Source organism: Peromyscus leucopus, chromosome 1, assembly GCF_004664715.2.
Source record: "Peromyscus leucopus breed LL Stock chromosome 1, UCI_PerLeu_2.1, whole genome shotgun sequence".
Taxonomy (NCBI): domain Eukaryota; kingdom Metazoa; phylum Chordata; class Mammalia; order Rodentia; family Cricetidae; genus Peromyscus; species Peromyscus leucopus.
Genome location: NC_051063.1, coordinates 174,805,126 through 174,821,768, shown reverse-complemented (window position 1 = coordinate 174,821,768; position 16,643 = coordinate 174,805,126). Strand labels below are relative to the sequence as shown.

At 42.8% G+C, this 16,643-nt stretch overlaps 2 protein-coding genes across 2 annotated transcripts in view; one reads left to right on the top strand and one right to left on the bottom strand.

The window, feature by feature from the left end:
* The window catches only part of LOC114685891 (pregnancy-specific glycoprotein 22-like), a 577,069-nt gene that overhangs the window by 149,707 nt on the left and 410,719 nt on the right, over window positions 1–16,643 (bottom strand). The window lies entirely within an intron of this gene.
* LOC114685896 (pregnancy-specific glycoprotein 22-like) lies at window positions 4,688–12,454 on the top strand. Its single transcript, XM_028860541.1, has 5 exons — window positions 4,688–4,751; window positions 6,038–6,397; window positions 9,225–9,584; window positions 10,796–11,152; window positions 12,183–12,454. The coding sequence occupies exons 1-5, from the start codon at window positions 4,688–4,690 to the stop codon at window positions 12,452–12,454; spliced, it is 1,413 nt and encodes a 470-aa protein (XP_028716374.1).

The following is a 16,643-nucleotide window of genomic DNA, read 5'->3' as shown; positions in this document are numbered from 1 at the left end:
CATAGATACCTAGGCTGGCTAGGGAATCCTGTTCTAGCCCAAGCACATAAAACCAGGGCCAGCATTGAGGTAGAATGGACTGGGAGGACTTCTCCTTGCTAGACAGGCTCAGGGTGATAAAGACAGGGGACATCTCAGATTCAGGCTCAGTACACACATCAGAGTCCAGTGGGATTTTTTGTGTGTTGTGCCAGTGATAAATCAAGGAATTGTGTATGCTACATGAGTACTCTTCTGCTAATCTGTACCCCAGCTCTGGTTGGGACCTCCTCAACTATGGTAATAAAACAGATCCTAGAGCCTCTATAAACCAGAATTTTCCTATTTCTTCACAGGCTTCATATGAGGCTCTATTTGGTTTGCTGCGTATGGTTCAGGAGATCTGATGATATCCCTCACAGATAATCATTTGTATCTAGGGTCAAATCTCAACTTCTTCTGCAATGTTGCCTCTTACCAACTTGCATAGTCCCCTTGGTTTACCAATGGAGAGCGCCAGATATTCTGTCAAAAGTTCTTTATACCCAAAATCAAAACTAATACTTGTAAATCCTATATCTCCTTTGTCAAGAACTCAGCCACTGGCATCCATAGCACCCAAGTGAAGAAAATTTCAGGTCTTGGCAAATGGATCTCTGTAATGTCAGCATCAAGCTTTGGGTGAATCTTGGTTTTTATGGATAGATACAGAAGTTATTTCCCAGAATGTGTCATGGGCACACATAAATCCCAATCCTCTTCTAACATTCCAGCTATGATTCTTCCTCCTCTCCTTGCATCTCTGATTTCTCTTGGCTCACCTTAGACTAGTATTGGAATGTAAAGTGGAGCATTCTCCCAGGAGGGAAGAACTTCCTAGGTAGAGAAACCAGCCATTCTCTTCTCCAACAAATTCCTTTTAGAGGCCACAGTCCCTTAATACCCAAACCACCCAGAGTCTCAACAGAGAAAGAGAATTTCAGACCATTCCTTCAGGAATACAAATGCAAAAATACTTAATAAAAACTCACAAACAGTATCCAAGGACACATCAAAAAGATAATTCAGTATGTTCTATTGGCTTCATCCCAGAGACACTGGGATGATTCAACATATGAAAATCTAGCAATATAACCCACCATATTAAAAAAAACTGAAAAATATCCACATGATCATCTCCTTTGATGGTGATGAAGCCTTTGAAAAAAGTCCAACACTCCTTCATGGTAAATGTCTTGGAGAGAACAGGGATATAAGGGACATATCTCAGCATAATAAAGGCAATATAGAACAAACCAATAGCCAACATCAAATTAGATAGAGAAAGACTCAAAGCAATTCCACTAAAATCATTGACAAGACAAGGCTGTCCATTCTTGTCATTTCTATTGAAGAGAATACTTGATATTTTAGCAATAGCAATAAGACAACTGACAGAGATTAAGGGAATTTAAACTTGAAAGGAAGAACTCAAAATATCACTATTTACAGATGATATGATTATATGCATAACCAAGCCCAAAAATTCTCCAAAGAACCCCTAGAGATGATAGGCACCTTCAGTGAAATGGATGATTACAAAATTAATGAAAAAAATCAGCAGTTCTCATATATATATATATATATATATATATATATATATATATATATATATGCTCTCATTATTATATTATATATTATATTATATATTATTATATATAATAATATTATAATAATAATATATTATTATATTATATATATATCATCAATGGGCTGAGAAAAAATCAGCGTTAAAACACCATTCACAATAACCACAAAGAATAGAAAGTAACTCAGTGTAACTCTAACCAATAGTAGTGGTTTGAAAGAAAATGGCCCCCAAAGTGGTACTCTTAGGAGGTGTAGCCTTGTTGAAATAGTTATGACCTTGTTCAAGGAAGAGTTTCACTGTGGTGGTGGATTTTGAGGTCTCTTTTGCTCAAGCTTTGCTTTTGTGACAGACAGACCATTTCCTGTTTTGTGGAAAATGTAGGACTCTCAGCTACTTCTAAACACACACAATATCTGTCTGCACACTGCCATGCTCTCTGCTATGATGGTAATGCACTGAACCTCTGAAACTGTGAGTCACCCTAATTAAATAGGTTCATTTAAAGGAGTGGCCATGGTCATTGTTTCTCTTCATAACAATAGAAACCCTAACTAAGACACAAAGCAAGTGAAAGACCTTTAAGACAAGAACTCCATGTCTTTGAAAGACATTGAAGATGGAAAGACTTCCCATGCTTATTGATCATTAGGATTAACATAGTAAAAATGGCCACCTTCCCAAAAACAATCTATAGATTTAATGCAATTCCCATCCAAATTGCAATTCCTTTTTTTTTGGTTTTTCTAGACAGGCTTTCTCTGTGTAGCTTTATGCCTTTCCTGGAACTCACTTTGTAGACAAGGCTGGCCTCAAACTCACAGAGATCCACCTGCCTCTGCCTCCCGAGTGCTGGGATTAAAGGCATGCACCACCACCACCCAGCTCAAAATCATAACAATTCTTTACAGACCTTCAAAACACAATACTCAAATTCTTATAGAAAAAAAAAAAACCTGAGGTAGCTAAAACAATCATGTACAATAAAGGAACTTCTCAAGGTATCACTATTCCTAATTTGAAGCTCTACTATAGAGCTATAGCAAGAAAAACCATATTGTATTGGCATAAAACTAAACATGTGGATGAAGGGAAATCAGGGGCGTGGGCAGAGGGCCTGGGAGGAGAGGACGGAGTGGAAACTGTGGTATAAATAAATAAACAAAACAAAACAACAACAAGAAAACAGAGGTGTAACCAAGTCTGATTAGGCTGTAGATTTATGTGAGTGAATGTCTTAATTCATACAAGAGGCCTAGACCACTGTGGGTAGCATCATTACTAGGCAATTAGTTCTTGGTTGTACAGGAAAGCTAGCTAAGTTCAACCAGAGTGTGGGCATGTGAATGAGACAGCAAGCAGCAAGCATTATGCCTTGACTTCCTTCACTGCTACAATATAACACAGCCCCAATAGGAAGATGGACTCTACTCTCATAAGCTGCTCTTTTTCAGAGTGTTTTTTTAACAGCAAGAGAAACATAGAATAGTATATATGGAAGACAGGTCTATTTGAATGAATGTGATTTGTACTCAAGATCAAACCTCCTTAGCACCCTCTGAGGAAAGAGAAAGTAGTATTTAGACAGTATGGACATATGGTGCATGTTCAGTCCATAAATTAGTGTCCTCTCCTTTTTATTTTTTGCCTGACAGGATTTCTCTATGTAACCCCAGCTGTCCTGGAACAAATCTGTCCTGGATCTAAGAGACCCTCCTGCCTCTGCTTCCTTAGTGCTGGAACTAAACGAATTCACCACCATGCTCAGCTTTCCCCTGTCCTTTTAGTCTCAAGAGAAATATCCCAGTTCTTTCCTCCAAAATTTCCTGAGCACAAGGCTTCTCTGAGAATGCCCTTCCTCTGGATTCATACCACTTCTAACTTTAGTCCAGGGCTTCCCAGGACAAATCTTGAACGACATCTAGACCCATCTTACAGTAGAAGGGATTAGGAATCCTGAAGAGCACAGTGATTGTGATGACAGGCCCTGCATCCTACCTGTACCTAACTTATCAGGGAAGTTAACTTTTGGCTTCTTGACCATGCTTGCTGTATCTCTTGACATGACATTACATTTTTCTTAGTGATCTCCAGGGGGCAATAGCAGGGCATATGCTCAATGCTCTGAAATTGTTCCCCTGACCCATGATCTAGCAGACTGCTTTCAGTCTCTGTCCCTGCTAACCTTGAGCTCCCTCCCTAGACCCTGCTCTGACCTACTTTATCCTTCCTTTGTCTGAGAACATCTTTCTGCATGGGGACTTTGAATATGTCCTTCCTGCTGGCATCTTTCATAGGGGAAGACAAGAAAGATTACCAGTAGGTAATCATTTAGGAAAGGGCAAAGTTGACCTAGGAAGATCAGCGAGGACATAAGTACACCCAACACATAATGCTTGAATATTGCCTTGAAGTCATCCATAGGAAGAGGGAACCCATAGTCCTTTCAAGGACACACAGGTCACCTCTTCTCCAGCACATGATACTCCTCACACAACTGTTCCTGGGGCTCTGTCCTGGATCATTAATTTGACTTGTGACATTAGTGATAAAGGATTGATCTTCATCCCTAGTCATCACTCAGTTAGTCTCTTCCCAGCCCTCAGAGACATTTCTGTCAACTTCCTGCAGGTTTTAAGTAAATATCACCTTCTAAGAGCATTGAGAGCACAGGGTAGACTTGGTATTCAGCTGGATCTCTGTGTCACAAGGACACATACGCATGATGGAGGCTGCCTCTTTGGTGCTGACAGTCCCAAGGACACAGCAGATGTCAGGGCTGGGATGAGCTGTTGTTCTCTAAGGGCATGGGGATGCTTATCAGCCTTGTTGCTCAATGAGTTGCTTGGAGGAGAAGCATAAAGGCAAGTTGAGAGGGATGCAGGACAGCACTGAGAGTGGAAGAGATCGAACAGTGCCTTGGACTCAAGTCACATCACTCATAACCCATTGGATTTTGGGAAGTGCTCCTGTCTCAGAAAAATCATAGCCCATAAGGAGGAAGAACAGCAGAGCCTGAGGTCTGTGTTCGAGGTGAGAGGCTCTTCTCCTCAGATGGAAGGACAGCAAGTGAGAGCATTGATGGGGGAATCCTCTGTGCTTCTCTGGAAGGGGTGTACCCCCTGGCAGGGGCTTTGGCTCACAGGTCGGTATACCAACTGTGTGGGGGAGGGGAATTTGGAAGCAGGCTGGAGTATCCTAAAAAGTCAGGATCCTGAGAAGAGACTCAAGGTTTCTGTTTGCAGTCACGGGGCAGAAGGTAAAGTGAGGGACAGATATTCAGCAGCCTGAAGCTCTCAGAGGACAGCAGGTGATGATGATAAGGGAGAAGGCTCAAACACTCCATGTTCACAGTGAGTTACATTGGTTGCAATGTTCTGAAGACAGCTGTTCCCAAACATGGCAGCATGATCCTCCAAATAGAAATAAAACAGGGGAGGGTTAGTGAGATGTCTCAGTGTGTGAAGATATGACAACCTGAAACCAACCCTCAGCTCCCACACAGTAGATAGAGAACAGACTCCTGCAGGGTCTACTATGCCCTCCACATAGGTCCTGTGCCATGATCACGCTCATGCACACCGTGACAGATGTGCCCCCACACATATTTGTAGAAAACATCTTTATATGTGCAAAAGGAGACACCAGCCTTCACAAATATACACATGTACTTATGTAAGTAAATCCAAAATCATTTATTTCACACTTGAATATAATTATTGTCATAAGCTCCAAACCTAGGAACTATGAAGATAAATCCACGGAGTCACATTCCTTCTCCCTTCCTTTCTTTTTTTCCTTTATCCACTTGTATCTGAGTCTTTTTCAGGAAATGAACCTTTCAAAAAGTTCAGACTCATTACAATTCCCTGATTCTGGATGGGAGGTGGTGGCTCAGGCCTTTAATCCAAGCACTTGGGAGGCAGAGGCAGTTGATCTCAGTGAGCTCTAGGCCAGCCTGGTCTACAGAGCAAGTTCCAGGACAGCCAAAGCTACACAGAGAAACCCTGCCTCAAAAACCCAAAACCAAAACCAAAGCAAAAAACAAATGCACAAACAAAAATCTCTGAATCTAGTGGATTTGATGTTGGTATATCTAAAAGGTGAGGCCAAGTGTTGACTAGAATTACAAAGAGAACAGAGGAAAAGTCAGAAAGTGAAGACTTTCCAGAGGAGGAGTTCAGAGAGACATTGTTTCTCACACTAATTACTCTCTGTAAGAAAGGATATGGGACACTGAGGGGGGAAACCAGGCAGATACCAGAGCAGTGAATTCCTAAGAGAGTTACTGACACACTTAGACACTGTGAGTCAATGGAAGTCTTGATGCTCATGCCTGCAAAGGAGGGTCAACACTCCCTACTCACACACCAAAGCTGTGTGATGATCACACCTGCTTAATGTTGGTGATTTTTCTCAATTCCCTTCTAGCCTCCCTCTTAACCTCCTGGCACCTGTCCACCATGGCCCATGTGACTATTGAGTCACTTCCACTCCAAGTGGCTGAAGGAGAAAACGTCCTTTTCCTTGTCCATGATCTGCCAAAGAATCTTACAACCTTTGCCTGGTTTAAAGGGCTAATGAATATGACACAAAGAATTGCAATGTATACAATGGACAATACTGTAAGTGGGCCAGGACATGTGCACAGTGATAGAGAGACAATATATCATAATGGATCCCTGTTAATCGAAAATGTCACCCAGAAGGACACAGGAATCTATACCCTACGAACCTATAATAGACACGGAAAAACTGTATCTACAACATCCATGTACTTTCACGTGTCTGGTAAGTAATGCATTGTGAACTCTGTGAGCTGGGTGAGGTTCATTTCACTGGATACATGCAGGAGGGAAGTCTGGGCCTACATTCTCTATGGCCTGTGTTGGGGTTTGAGCATTTAGTGGAAGAAATATATGATATAGAATAATGGCAATAGATCCACATTCTTCATTGACTTCACCCTGCATACAGGTGGATGCATGGTAAGTAATGCAACCAAGATTATCAGCTTCTGCCTAGACTCTGGGTGTTCTTACCAGGAATGTTTCCTTGAGAAAGACATCAAGGGAATCAACATTGTGCCTGGTTGAGGAAAACACGGGATCCTCACAGAGACGTGAGCACCAGGACACCTTGTCTCCAGATCTCTGTCCCAGACTCAACTACAGGTGTCCATGAGAAGCATTTTATAAGTGTTGCGTTTTGACTCCCTGAAGGCAGAGAATAGTGCTCCTAAGTAGTCCATGTCTTGTGATGTGTGGAACTAGGCAGTGTGCTGTCATGAGGGCCTTGGTTGAGCTATGTCCCTTGGCCATATTCTTCAGAGAATCAGCAGGGGAGCATAACTCAACAGATGTCCAGGTCATTAACTACCTGTTTTGTTAGGCATTTCACATGAAGCTTATTGTCCCCAAGGAGAGGGACTGAGGACACAGGTTCTCCTGACAAGTGCTTGTCCTCTGGGTCCAGCTTGGGGAATTCTCTTCTGCAGACAAGTGGCTACAGGCTGTGCTGATCTGACAGGTTCCCAGACAGGAATTGTAATTCCTCTGTTGGACACCAGGGATGTCATCATGACAAACAATGAACTGGCAGAGAAGTATTTTCCTGAATCAGGAACTTATCTAGTAGCCTGGTTCCATCCATTTTTATAGACTTGGAAATGATAGTAACATCATTCTCATACCTACAATTTGCTTAATGTGTCTGCTACACTGCTAGGAGATCCTGTTCTGTTTACCACACATTATGCATCTCCTTTGTGAAATACACAATATCCAAGGGAAATCAACTAGATAGAGGTCTAAGGAATCTCAGAAAGATCATGGAGCAAATGTGCAGACTGATTGCAAGGCTCAGCAAATAGAAGAAGTGGGAGCATGATCTTAAAAATCCTTCACAGGATGAAGGAGCTCACAGCCCTTTCCCCAAAATCAGGTCACTTCCTCTCATACCCAAGATGTGACTCCTGACACATCTTGGGCCTTTGACCTAGGTCAGAACCCAGTCTAATGGAGACTCCAATGAGAGCAGTTTTGTTCTTTTTCCCCACACATCACTCTCCTGGTCCCTCTGGAGCCTCAAAGTCAGTTTTGTCACCTTAATGCTGAGAGCAAATTCCGTGTTTGCAGAGCATTGAAAACTCAGGGCAGACTGGGTGTCCAGCTGGGTTTCTTTGTCACATGATTGTACAGTTCTACCCTTTTTTGGTGTTGACAGACCTAGGCCAGGACACAAAAGAGTGCAGTCCCTGAGTCAGCCACTATTGTCTCATGTCACAGGGATGATCATTACCCTTGACTCTCTCTGTGTTCTAGTGGACAGAAACATAGAGAATGAGGAACATGGGGCAGCACTGAAACTGGAGGTGCAGAGCAGTGTTTTGTACACTGACCCACCCTCAGCCCATCAGACTCTGGGAGGTGCTCCTTCCTGGGAAGAAGCTCATCTCAGGTGGGGGAAAGACAGCAGAGCTTGGGAGCTATGATGGAGCTGAAGTTCCTCAGAGTGATGACAGATCAGCTTACTGAGACAATGGAGGCCTCTTTGTACTCCTCTGCAAAGGGTGCACCACATCTCAGGGGCCCCTGCCTACAGATGAGGAGACAAGGAAGTGACAGTTTGTTAGAGGACAGGACTAATATACTGTATGGAGCCTCCTGAGTGGTATGAGGACAAGAGTATTGTCTCAGTGTTTGTAGGGGAGAAAATATAGTATGGGAGCGAGGCTCAGCTTTAGGATGCTCTCACTGAAAACTAAACAGTAAGTGTAGGGAAGACACTGTTCTTACATAAAATTAGTCAGCATGACCACAATATTCTGAAGATTAATGCTCTCAGCTTGATGGCCCCCCAAAATTAAGCTGGTGTGGATCACTGATGTGATTCAATGAATATAGGCATTTGCTTTGTTGTGTGGCTAGCTGAGTCCAATGAATGGAAGTCCTCTGACCTGCACTTAAATACTGTGTCCTGACCCCCCCCCACACACACACTACTCACAAACAAGTATAATATGTAAACAAGGGTAAAAAATAATCAAAGCAAATAGAATGATTCAATACTGTATCCCTAAACCTATGAGTGTCTTAAATAAGTCCGTGGGCATACAGGGTTCTGGGATATTATTCATGTATCTGAAAAAAAATTAGGCATTATTTAAAAAAGTACAAGAAAACTTATGGTTCTTATGATATCTCAGTTTGAATGGACTTGAAGTATAGAAAGCTAGATAGTGATTCAGGTGTTGGCTGCAACTCCAAGAGGAGCAGAAAAACAGCAAAATCAGAGAGTGAAGACACAGGGTCTGTAGGGGAAGAGGTCAGGCAGGCATCACCCCAACACCAATCCAGTGTAAATATGATCAGGGATCTGATGGCAGTAAGTCAGGGCCATGTTGACAACTGAAGAGATAGAGCTCTATAGTGGAAATGACAAGTGTGGGGACACTGAGAACATGAAAGTCATGTGCAGACATCTACCAAGTAGCGTAGGGCAACATTCACCCACAAAACCTCGGCTTCACAATGTACACAGCTGCTCAGGACACGGGGCCTCAGCTTAGTCAAATGCAAAATTCTGAATTTAAATGGATCTCTCTCTTCCCTTCTAGCCTTCCTATGGAAGTGTGGGCGCCTTGCTGCCTCTTCCCAGCCCACTATTGAATCAATGCCACCCAAAGTTGCTGAAGGGAGAAGTGTTCTTCTACTCATTCGCAATCCCCCAGAGAATATTGAAGACTTTTCCTGGTACAAAGGAATGGTTGGAGTCAAGAACCTTTTGGCTATCCGACATATACAAGGCAGGAAACCAAATCTGTGGGGACCTGCATACAGTGGCAGGGAGACACTGTACAGTGATGGATCCCTGCTTATTCACAGTGTCACTCAGAACGACCGTGGATTGTACACTCTACGAATTCTGAGAACAGACATGGGAAATGAAGAAGCACGAGTGCAACTCCAGGTGGACAGTAAGTGTGACTGTTCAGCTCTGGGTGGGGCTTAGACACACAGGGCTGTCATAGCTGCCCTGTTCTCCCTTACCTCTGCCCAGTGTACACATGGGGAGGTTTGAGCACTTAGTGCAGAACACACTGGTAGAGACAAAAGACCATAGAGCATCTTCTATCTTCTGACTCCACCTGCATCATGGAAGACCTTGATGGAAAGTAACTCAGCCTAAGATGTCAGAGTCAGCCCAGGCTCTTGGGGCTCTAGACCAGGGAGGCCTGAATCCTGTCATCTTTTCAAGACTGTACTAAAGTGACCCAGGGGAGCATATTTTTCTAGTGTTCTGCTCTAACAAACCTGATAGGGAACAATGGTTTCAAAACATCCATGTCAAACTTGGGTATTTATTAGCTCCAAATTGAGTGTCATAAATAAAATCCAGGAACTGGTACAGAGACCATGGAGCAGTGCTTCCTATTGGTTGCTTTTCATGCTTGCTCAACCAGCTCTCTTACATCACCTAGGACTCCTGTCCCAGGGCTTGAACTGCATACATTTGTCTCAATTATTTTGCATCAATGCCCACTTTAAAAAAATATACTATACTTTTGCCCACAGGCCAGTTTGGTGGTAGTGTTTTCAACTCAGACCTTGTCTAGCAAAATGACTGTAGTTTGTTTGAAATTGACATAAAAGCAGCCAGCCTAGTACCCAAGCCTTTTGAAGACCCGAGACTGCCTTGAAGATGAGACTGCTCCCAGCCCTACATAGGCTCAGACCTAAGGGGTACTTTACAGAGCAGCAAGTGCATTTATTAGGTGGGGTCAGGGATTGAGTGTTGACTCAAAGGAAAATGAAGAATAAAAACCTAGAAAGTGGAGGTCCCAGGCTTGTTGAGTTCAGGGGAGGCATCATCTCAAACCCCAGTGTGCATGAATGTGTGCAGTGTCTGACTGAGGGCAGTGAGGGAGCAGCCATGTAGAAATGCAAGGGAACAGTTCCATGCACTGGACATGACACTTTCAGGGGCACTGTTGGGAAGGAGGAGGTCATGTTTCTGCCCTTCAGTAAGTGGGGTACACACACACACACACACACACACACACACACACACACACACACCTGCACCTCTAGGCTGAGTGCTGAATCCATCTTCTCAGGATGGAGATCACCATCTTTTCATCAAGCACAGTGATCCCCCATGTGATGGCTTTTTTCTCTTCCCTCACAGCTTCCCTTTCTGTGTTCTGTAATGCTCTCACTTCTCAACTCATCATCCAACCAGAGCCTCGATATGCTGCTGAAGGTGAAGGTGTACTTCTCCAAGTCCATAATCTTCCAGAAGATCTGAAAGCATTTTTCTGGTACAAATCAAAGAATAGGAACCCAGACCTTAAAATTGTAGAATACGTCGAAATCATTGATTCCATCTCCTGGGGGCCTGCCCACAGAAGAGGATGGATATTGTACAATAATGGTTCCCTGATGCTCCAGGATGTCACTGAAAAAGATGCAGGAATATACACACTAGAAATTTTAACCAATGATTTCAATTATAAAAAAATACATGTGGAATTTTACGTACAGAGTAAGTGATTCTCTATGGTCTCCAACTGCTAGACATGGCTTATTCTACTTCATATACTAAACTGTCAGGATTGAGCTGTGCCTGCTCTCTTCCACAGTTCATTGCGTTCCCCACTAGGGTTTGGGTCCCAAGTACAGGACACATATAGTTAGAAAATTAGAATAGATCTGAACCCCTCACATGTTGTTACCTGCAAAGAAGTGGAACTGTGCTGGGTAAACTCAGCCCCAGGATGTCAGCTGCAGCCCAGACCCTTGGAGCTCTCACCATGCACATGGCCCCAGAAAGACTTTTTGGGAGTCAGGCAGGCCCTGACTGATGAAGCCATAGGGTTCTCACAGAGAACACCAGAAAGCCCTGACTTCAAAACTTTTCTCATGACTGGACACAAGGTGACATTGGGCAGCTTTTTCTAATTGTTACTGCAGATATCCCGTGAGAGCTTTCAGGGAACAAGGCTTTACTGACTGTCCAAGTCATGGGACTGACTATCCCACAGAGTATAGAACCAGCTGTGTACTGCCATTACAGCTGCAGTTAAGTAGGTCACCTGTGCCTCTCCTTCTCCTGAGTCTCAGTGGACAAGTGTTTGGGGCATTAGCCTATTGTTCTGAGACTTCACAGGAAGGTCAAAGCACCAAGGGAAGAAACAGAGGAGGCAGACACTCCAGATTCCTCCTTCATCTCAGGGTCCAGGCAAGGAAATTCTCTTTTGCAGGTCAATAGTAGTAGATGTTGCTGATGTGAGCAGCTCCCCATCCCAAGTTCACACCATTGCTCATAACTAACCTTAACTCATGGACACAGAATGATCGTGGACTGTGTGTCCTATTACATGGAAAGTGAGACAAGAAAAAGTGCCTGAATCAGGGTCACACAGTCCTTGGCTGGTAGATCCAAAGTACAAGATATGTTTATAGCTACAGGGCTAATTCTGCCCCTTGGAAGCTTTACAAAGTATAAACTGATGAGGGCCTTGTTGAACTCTCTAAATTGCTGTCATTTGGTACTCTCCTCTATTTCTTCACAGAGCATGTGACACAGCCCTTTGTGAGAATCACTGATACCACAGTTACAGGAGGTACATCTGTGACATTAACCTGCATTTCACGTGACACTGACATCTCTATCCGTTGGATCTTCAATAAAAAGAATCTGCAGCTCACAGAGAGGATGACTCTGTCCCCAACAAAGTGCGGACTCAGAATAGATCCTGTCAGGAATGAGGATGCTGGAGAGTATCAGTGTGAGGTTTCCAACCAATTCAGTTTGGAGACCAGTCTCCCAGTCTCCTGGCCATGATGAGTGGGTGACCTCTCCTCTCATCCCACAGGAGAATGCTGTCATTTCTTTATCAATGAGGTATAACATGGAGAAAAGTTATGTGGCAAAAATGATTTGTTATTACTCAGGTACAGCCAGAATGGTGACTCATGCCTATAATCCTGGGATAGATGTGTGTACAAGGGAGGGCTGGGATTTAAAGTGATGTTGTCTTAAAAGAAAAATAAAGGCATCAATATGGTAAACAAAAATTCAAAGATCTTAAGAGCTTAGTTTGTGGTTCTAATATAAAGTAAACCCTCAGATTTATGGAAACTAATTTCAATAGCCCTCAAAGGTTTGGATACTCTGAGTCTGCTGTGAAAATGATACATTGATTGCTTAGAGAAAAACATCCTCTCATATAGTTAAATACATTCCCTGTTTAACTAATTCACCTAGGCCCAATGTTACCCATACACCAGTCATCCATGTGAAATGAGGAAAAGTAACAGGACAAAGGTCTGCCCATGTTTCACTGTGGACATAGCTGGTTTCTAAAAGGCCATAATTCACAGTGTGTTTGATACACAGATGTAAAATCCTTCATGCAAGGGCAGATCATACTGTTTCCATCCTGAGAGTGGCATTCACAGTGGGACCTGACATATGAGTGTGTTTCCTGTTAATATGTATTTCTTTCCTTTCTTAATTCCCCTCTCATATATAACATCCTGACCACAGTTTTCCCTCCCTCCACTCCTCCATAAACCCCACTTCCCCTCTACTTCACATCCACTCTTCTGTTTCTCTTCAAAAAATAGCAGATCTCTCACGGATATCTATAGAACATGGCATAACAAGTTATAATAGACTTAATATAATCCCTCATATCAGAGCTGGAAGAGGCAAACCATTATGAATAAAAGTTTCCAAAGGGCAGGCAACAAAGTCAGAGATGTCCCCACTTCCACTCTTAGGAGTTCCACAAGAATGCCCATCTACATCATTATAAATTGCATGCTCTGGCCCAAGGAATAGCCCATTCAGGGTCTGTGATTATCATTTCAGTTTCTGTGATCCTCTCTAAGCCTTGCTTAATTGTTTGTGTTTGTTTTCATGGTGTCCTTGATTCCTCTTGTTCCAACCATCCTTCCTTCTCATATTCTGTAGTGTTCCCCTGGCACTGCCAAGTGTTTGGCTGTGTGTAGGAAGATGCCTCTTTGATGACTATCCAACTGGGTGGTGGTGGCACATGCCTTTAATCCCAGCACTCAGGAGGCAGAGCCAGGCATATTTCTGTGAGTTTGAGGCCAGCCTGGGCTACAAAGTGAGCTCCAGGAAAGGTGCAAAGTTACACAGAGAAACCCTGTCTTGAAAAAAAAAAAAAAAAAAAAGAAATGTTTTTCCAGTCATGTTTTGATCTATTCTGAATTTCTGGGCTGTCCCACCTCTGGTTCCTGGCCATCCAGGCAGTGTCAGGTCTGGGCTTCCTCTCATGGCATGGGCTTTAATTTGGTGCAGTCATTGGTTGGCCACTCTCAGAAGTTCTGATTCACATTACACCAGTACGTTTTTCAGGACGGACAGATTGTAGGTCGAATGTTTTATGTCTTAATTGGTGTCTCAGTCCCACTGCTAGAAGTCTTCTGTGTTTATAGAAGATGCCTGGTTCAGGCTACCTTCCCTCAATACTAGAAGTCTTTACTAGGGTCACTCTTATAGATTCCAGGAAGTTTCCACTCTAGTAGTTTTTCACATTGCTCCCAAAATGCATCACCTTTCCAGTGATTACTCCAAGTACACCTTCCCCCACCTGTTGCCTCCTCTTCCCATCCCCACATTCCCTCCCATCCATCCACAAAATCTTTTCTACTTCTTCTTCTCAGGGAGATACATGGGTCTCACTTGAGTCTTCCTTGTTACTTAGCTTCTCTGTACACATGACAAACATAACATCTAACTGTTTGCAGCAGTATTAACATACAGTAGTAGAGCTCAGATGGGTATATTTGTTTACTAGTTTCAGAAACTTCTGTAGAATCTTTAGGATTTTCCATAAATAAGTTCATGTAATCTCCATATCTATTTTATAACCAATTAATTGACCAACTTCATCTTTATTTATTTGTGTTGCCTAATTGCTCTGTCTGTCAGAATACTGCAGAAAAGTGGCCATAACACCATCTTTGTTGCTATCCTGGTCTTAGAGAGAAAGCATCAGTGCCCTCACTGAGTACTGAGTTGGCAGTGGTTTTTCACTTGTGCCCCTAATGCACTACCCCTAGTTTGTCTGTTTTCATGACAAAAAAAATTTACTTTTGTCAAATGTCTTTATTGTTTCAGTCTTATGAGTTATTCTTAGAATCTGTTTTGTTATTCTTAGAATCTCTTTCATGCTTGCATCTCTGAAGACTCTGTCTGGACTTCTAGGCATTTGTATCATTCACAGAATTCACTCTACATTTAACCCCCTCACTATTGAGTAGTCAGAGAAATTTTAGTAATCTGAAAAATTCTCAAATTTGATAGCAAGCTCTCAAATTTCACTTCGAGTGTTAAGAATGTTACTCTTTTAAAAACAAAGTTAATTTAACCAAAGATTGTCAGTGCCATTAATCACTTTTAAAAATGAACATTTTTCCTTTTTTTGAAAATAGATTTTTTCTTATGCAATATATACTGTATATAGTTTCTCCTCTCCCAATACTTCCCAATTCCTCCCCAAATCTCCTACCACTGGGATCCACTCCCTTTCTTCCTTTCATTAGAGAAGAATAAGCCTCTAAGGGTTAACAACAAAGCATGAAAAAATAAATATAATAAGATGAAACAAACTTATCATATTGGTGTTTGACCCTGCAACTCAACAGGAACAAAAGATCCTAAGAATCAGAGATTCACTTGTTCTCAGTGTCAGAAGTCTCTACAATACTACATACTAAACATCATAGTCGTAAGTAAATTACTACATCCTACACTGCCGGAGCCTGTCTCATGCTTACTAAGTGCCTTTAGTGCTGAGCCATCGCCTCGACAGGACACCCCAATAGGAGGGTCTGTGTTTTGGACAAGATCGCGTTTTTTTTAGCTGAGCATTGTGAATTGTAGATGCCCCCATGTCAGATTTCGGGGTGTATTTTCGTGTATATTCGAATCATTTAGTTCTTATTGTGTTTTTATGGAGAAAGTAGTTTGTGACTGACGCGCATAGCTTATTAACAACACCCACATAGGGGCTAATACTCAATCAGATGAGGTCAGTGTTCTTCAGGTTGTGCGAGAGTTCGGTCGCATCTCCTACAAATGACACCATCTGTGATACGACTAATGGCCAGCATAGCTTCATCGGAGGGTACTTTCCAGCACCTCGAGATGGGATATACATCAAAAACGACACCGTGGCAGTTATAATACAACCCATCCGCGACTCACTAGACCAAGAGACTAAATCTAATTGGACCTCAAGCCAAGAGCCAACCATTAGGGACTAGTCACTGTGGACTGGTATCCTTAACTCCGTTTGGTTCCATGTCTAAGACATGAGTGCAACTGTAACATTGGCATTAGTGACTCTCTATGGTCTCGATCTCGAGGACAGCGTATGTACACCCTACTATGTATGGGCCACTTCTTATCCTTACAGACGCATTTTATTTCCCTAAGGTTCCACTTTCTAAATATACATCCTTATTCCCAACACAACAAGGATCTAGGAGATTGTAATGCTGCTTCAGCCCATAGCCTACTGTAAAGAGAAAATGCCACTTTCTTTCATTCGCAGTTGGCCATTCGACAGAGGCCCACCACCTAAAGTATAAGGTCTCAATACATGAATATCCATAAAGTTTCCAGTTGAACAGGAGTATAGAAGAGGGTGCCTTGGTGCTTATCTGTATGGCTCTGCAGTGTCTTCAGAGGCTGAACACATCTCGAAGGATCCGCATGCATATTGACTTCTCATCAGTCGTAGTTGCATATGGGACACTTGACCACGTCTTGAAGTGCTTGAGAGGTGAGCACAGTGCCTGGAGCATCTTAGCGTAAGTAGTGAGCCTTAGCTTTTGGTCCGTAAGCTAATGGCCGTTGTGCAGAGCAGGTGGGTAGAGTCGTTGGGAATACTGTAGAGGACGGTGGCCTTTCAAGTCTCATATGTCCGTTGACCCCAGCTGTTGGCATCACAGTACCTCTAAATATGGCTGGCCGTGACATATCCACCAGATATGGA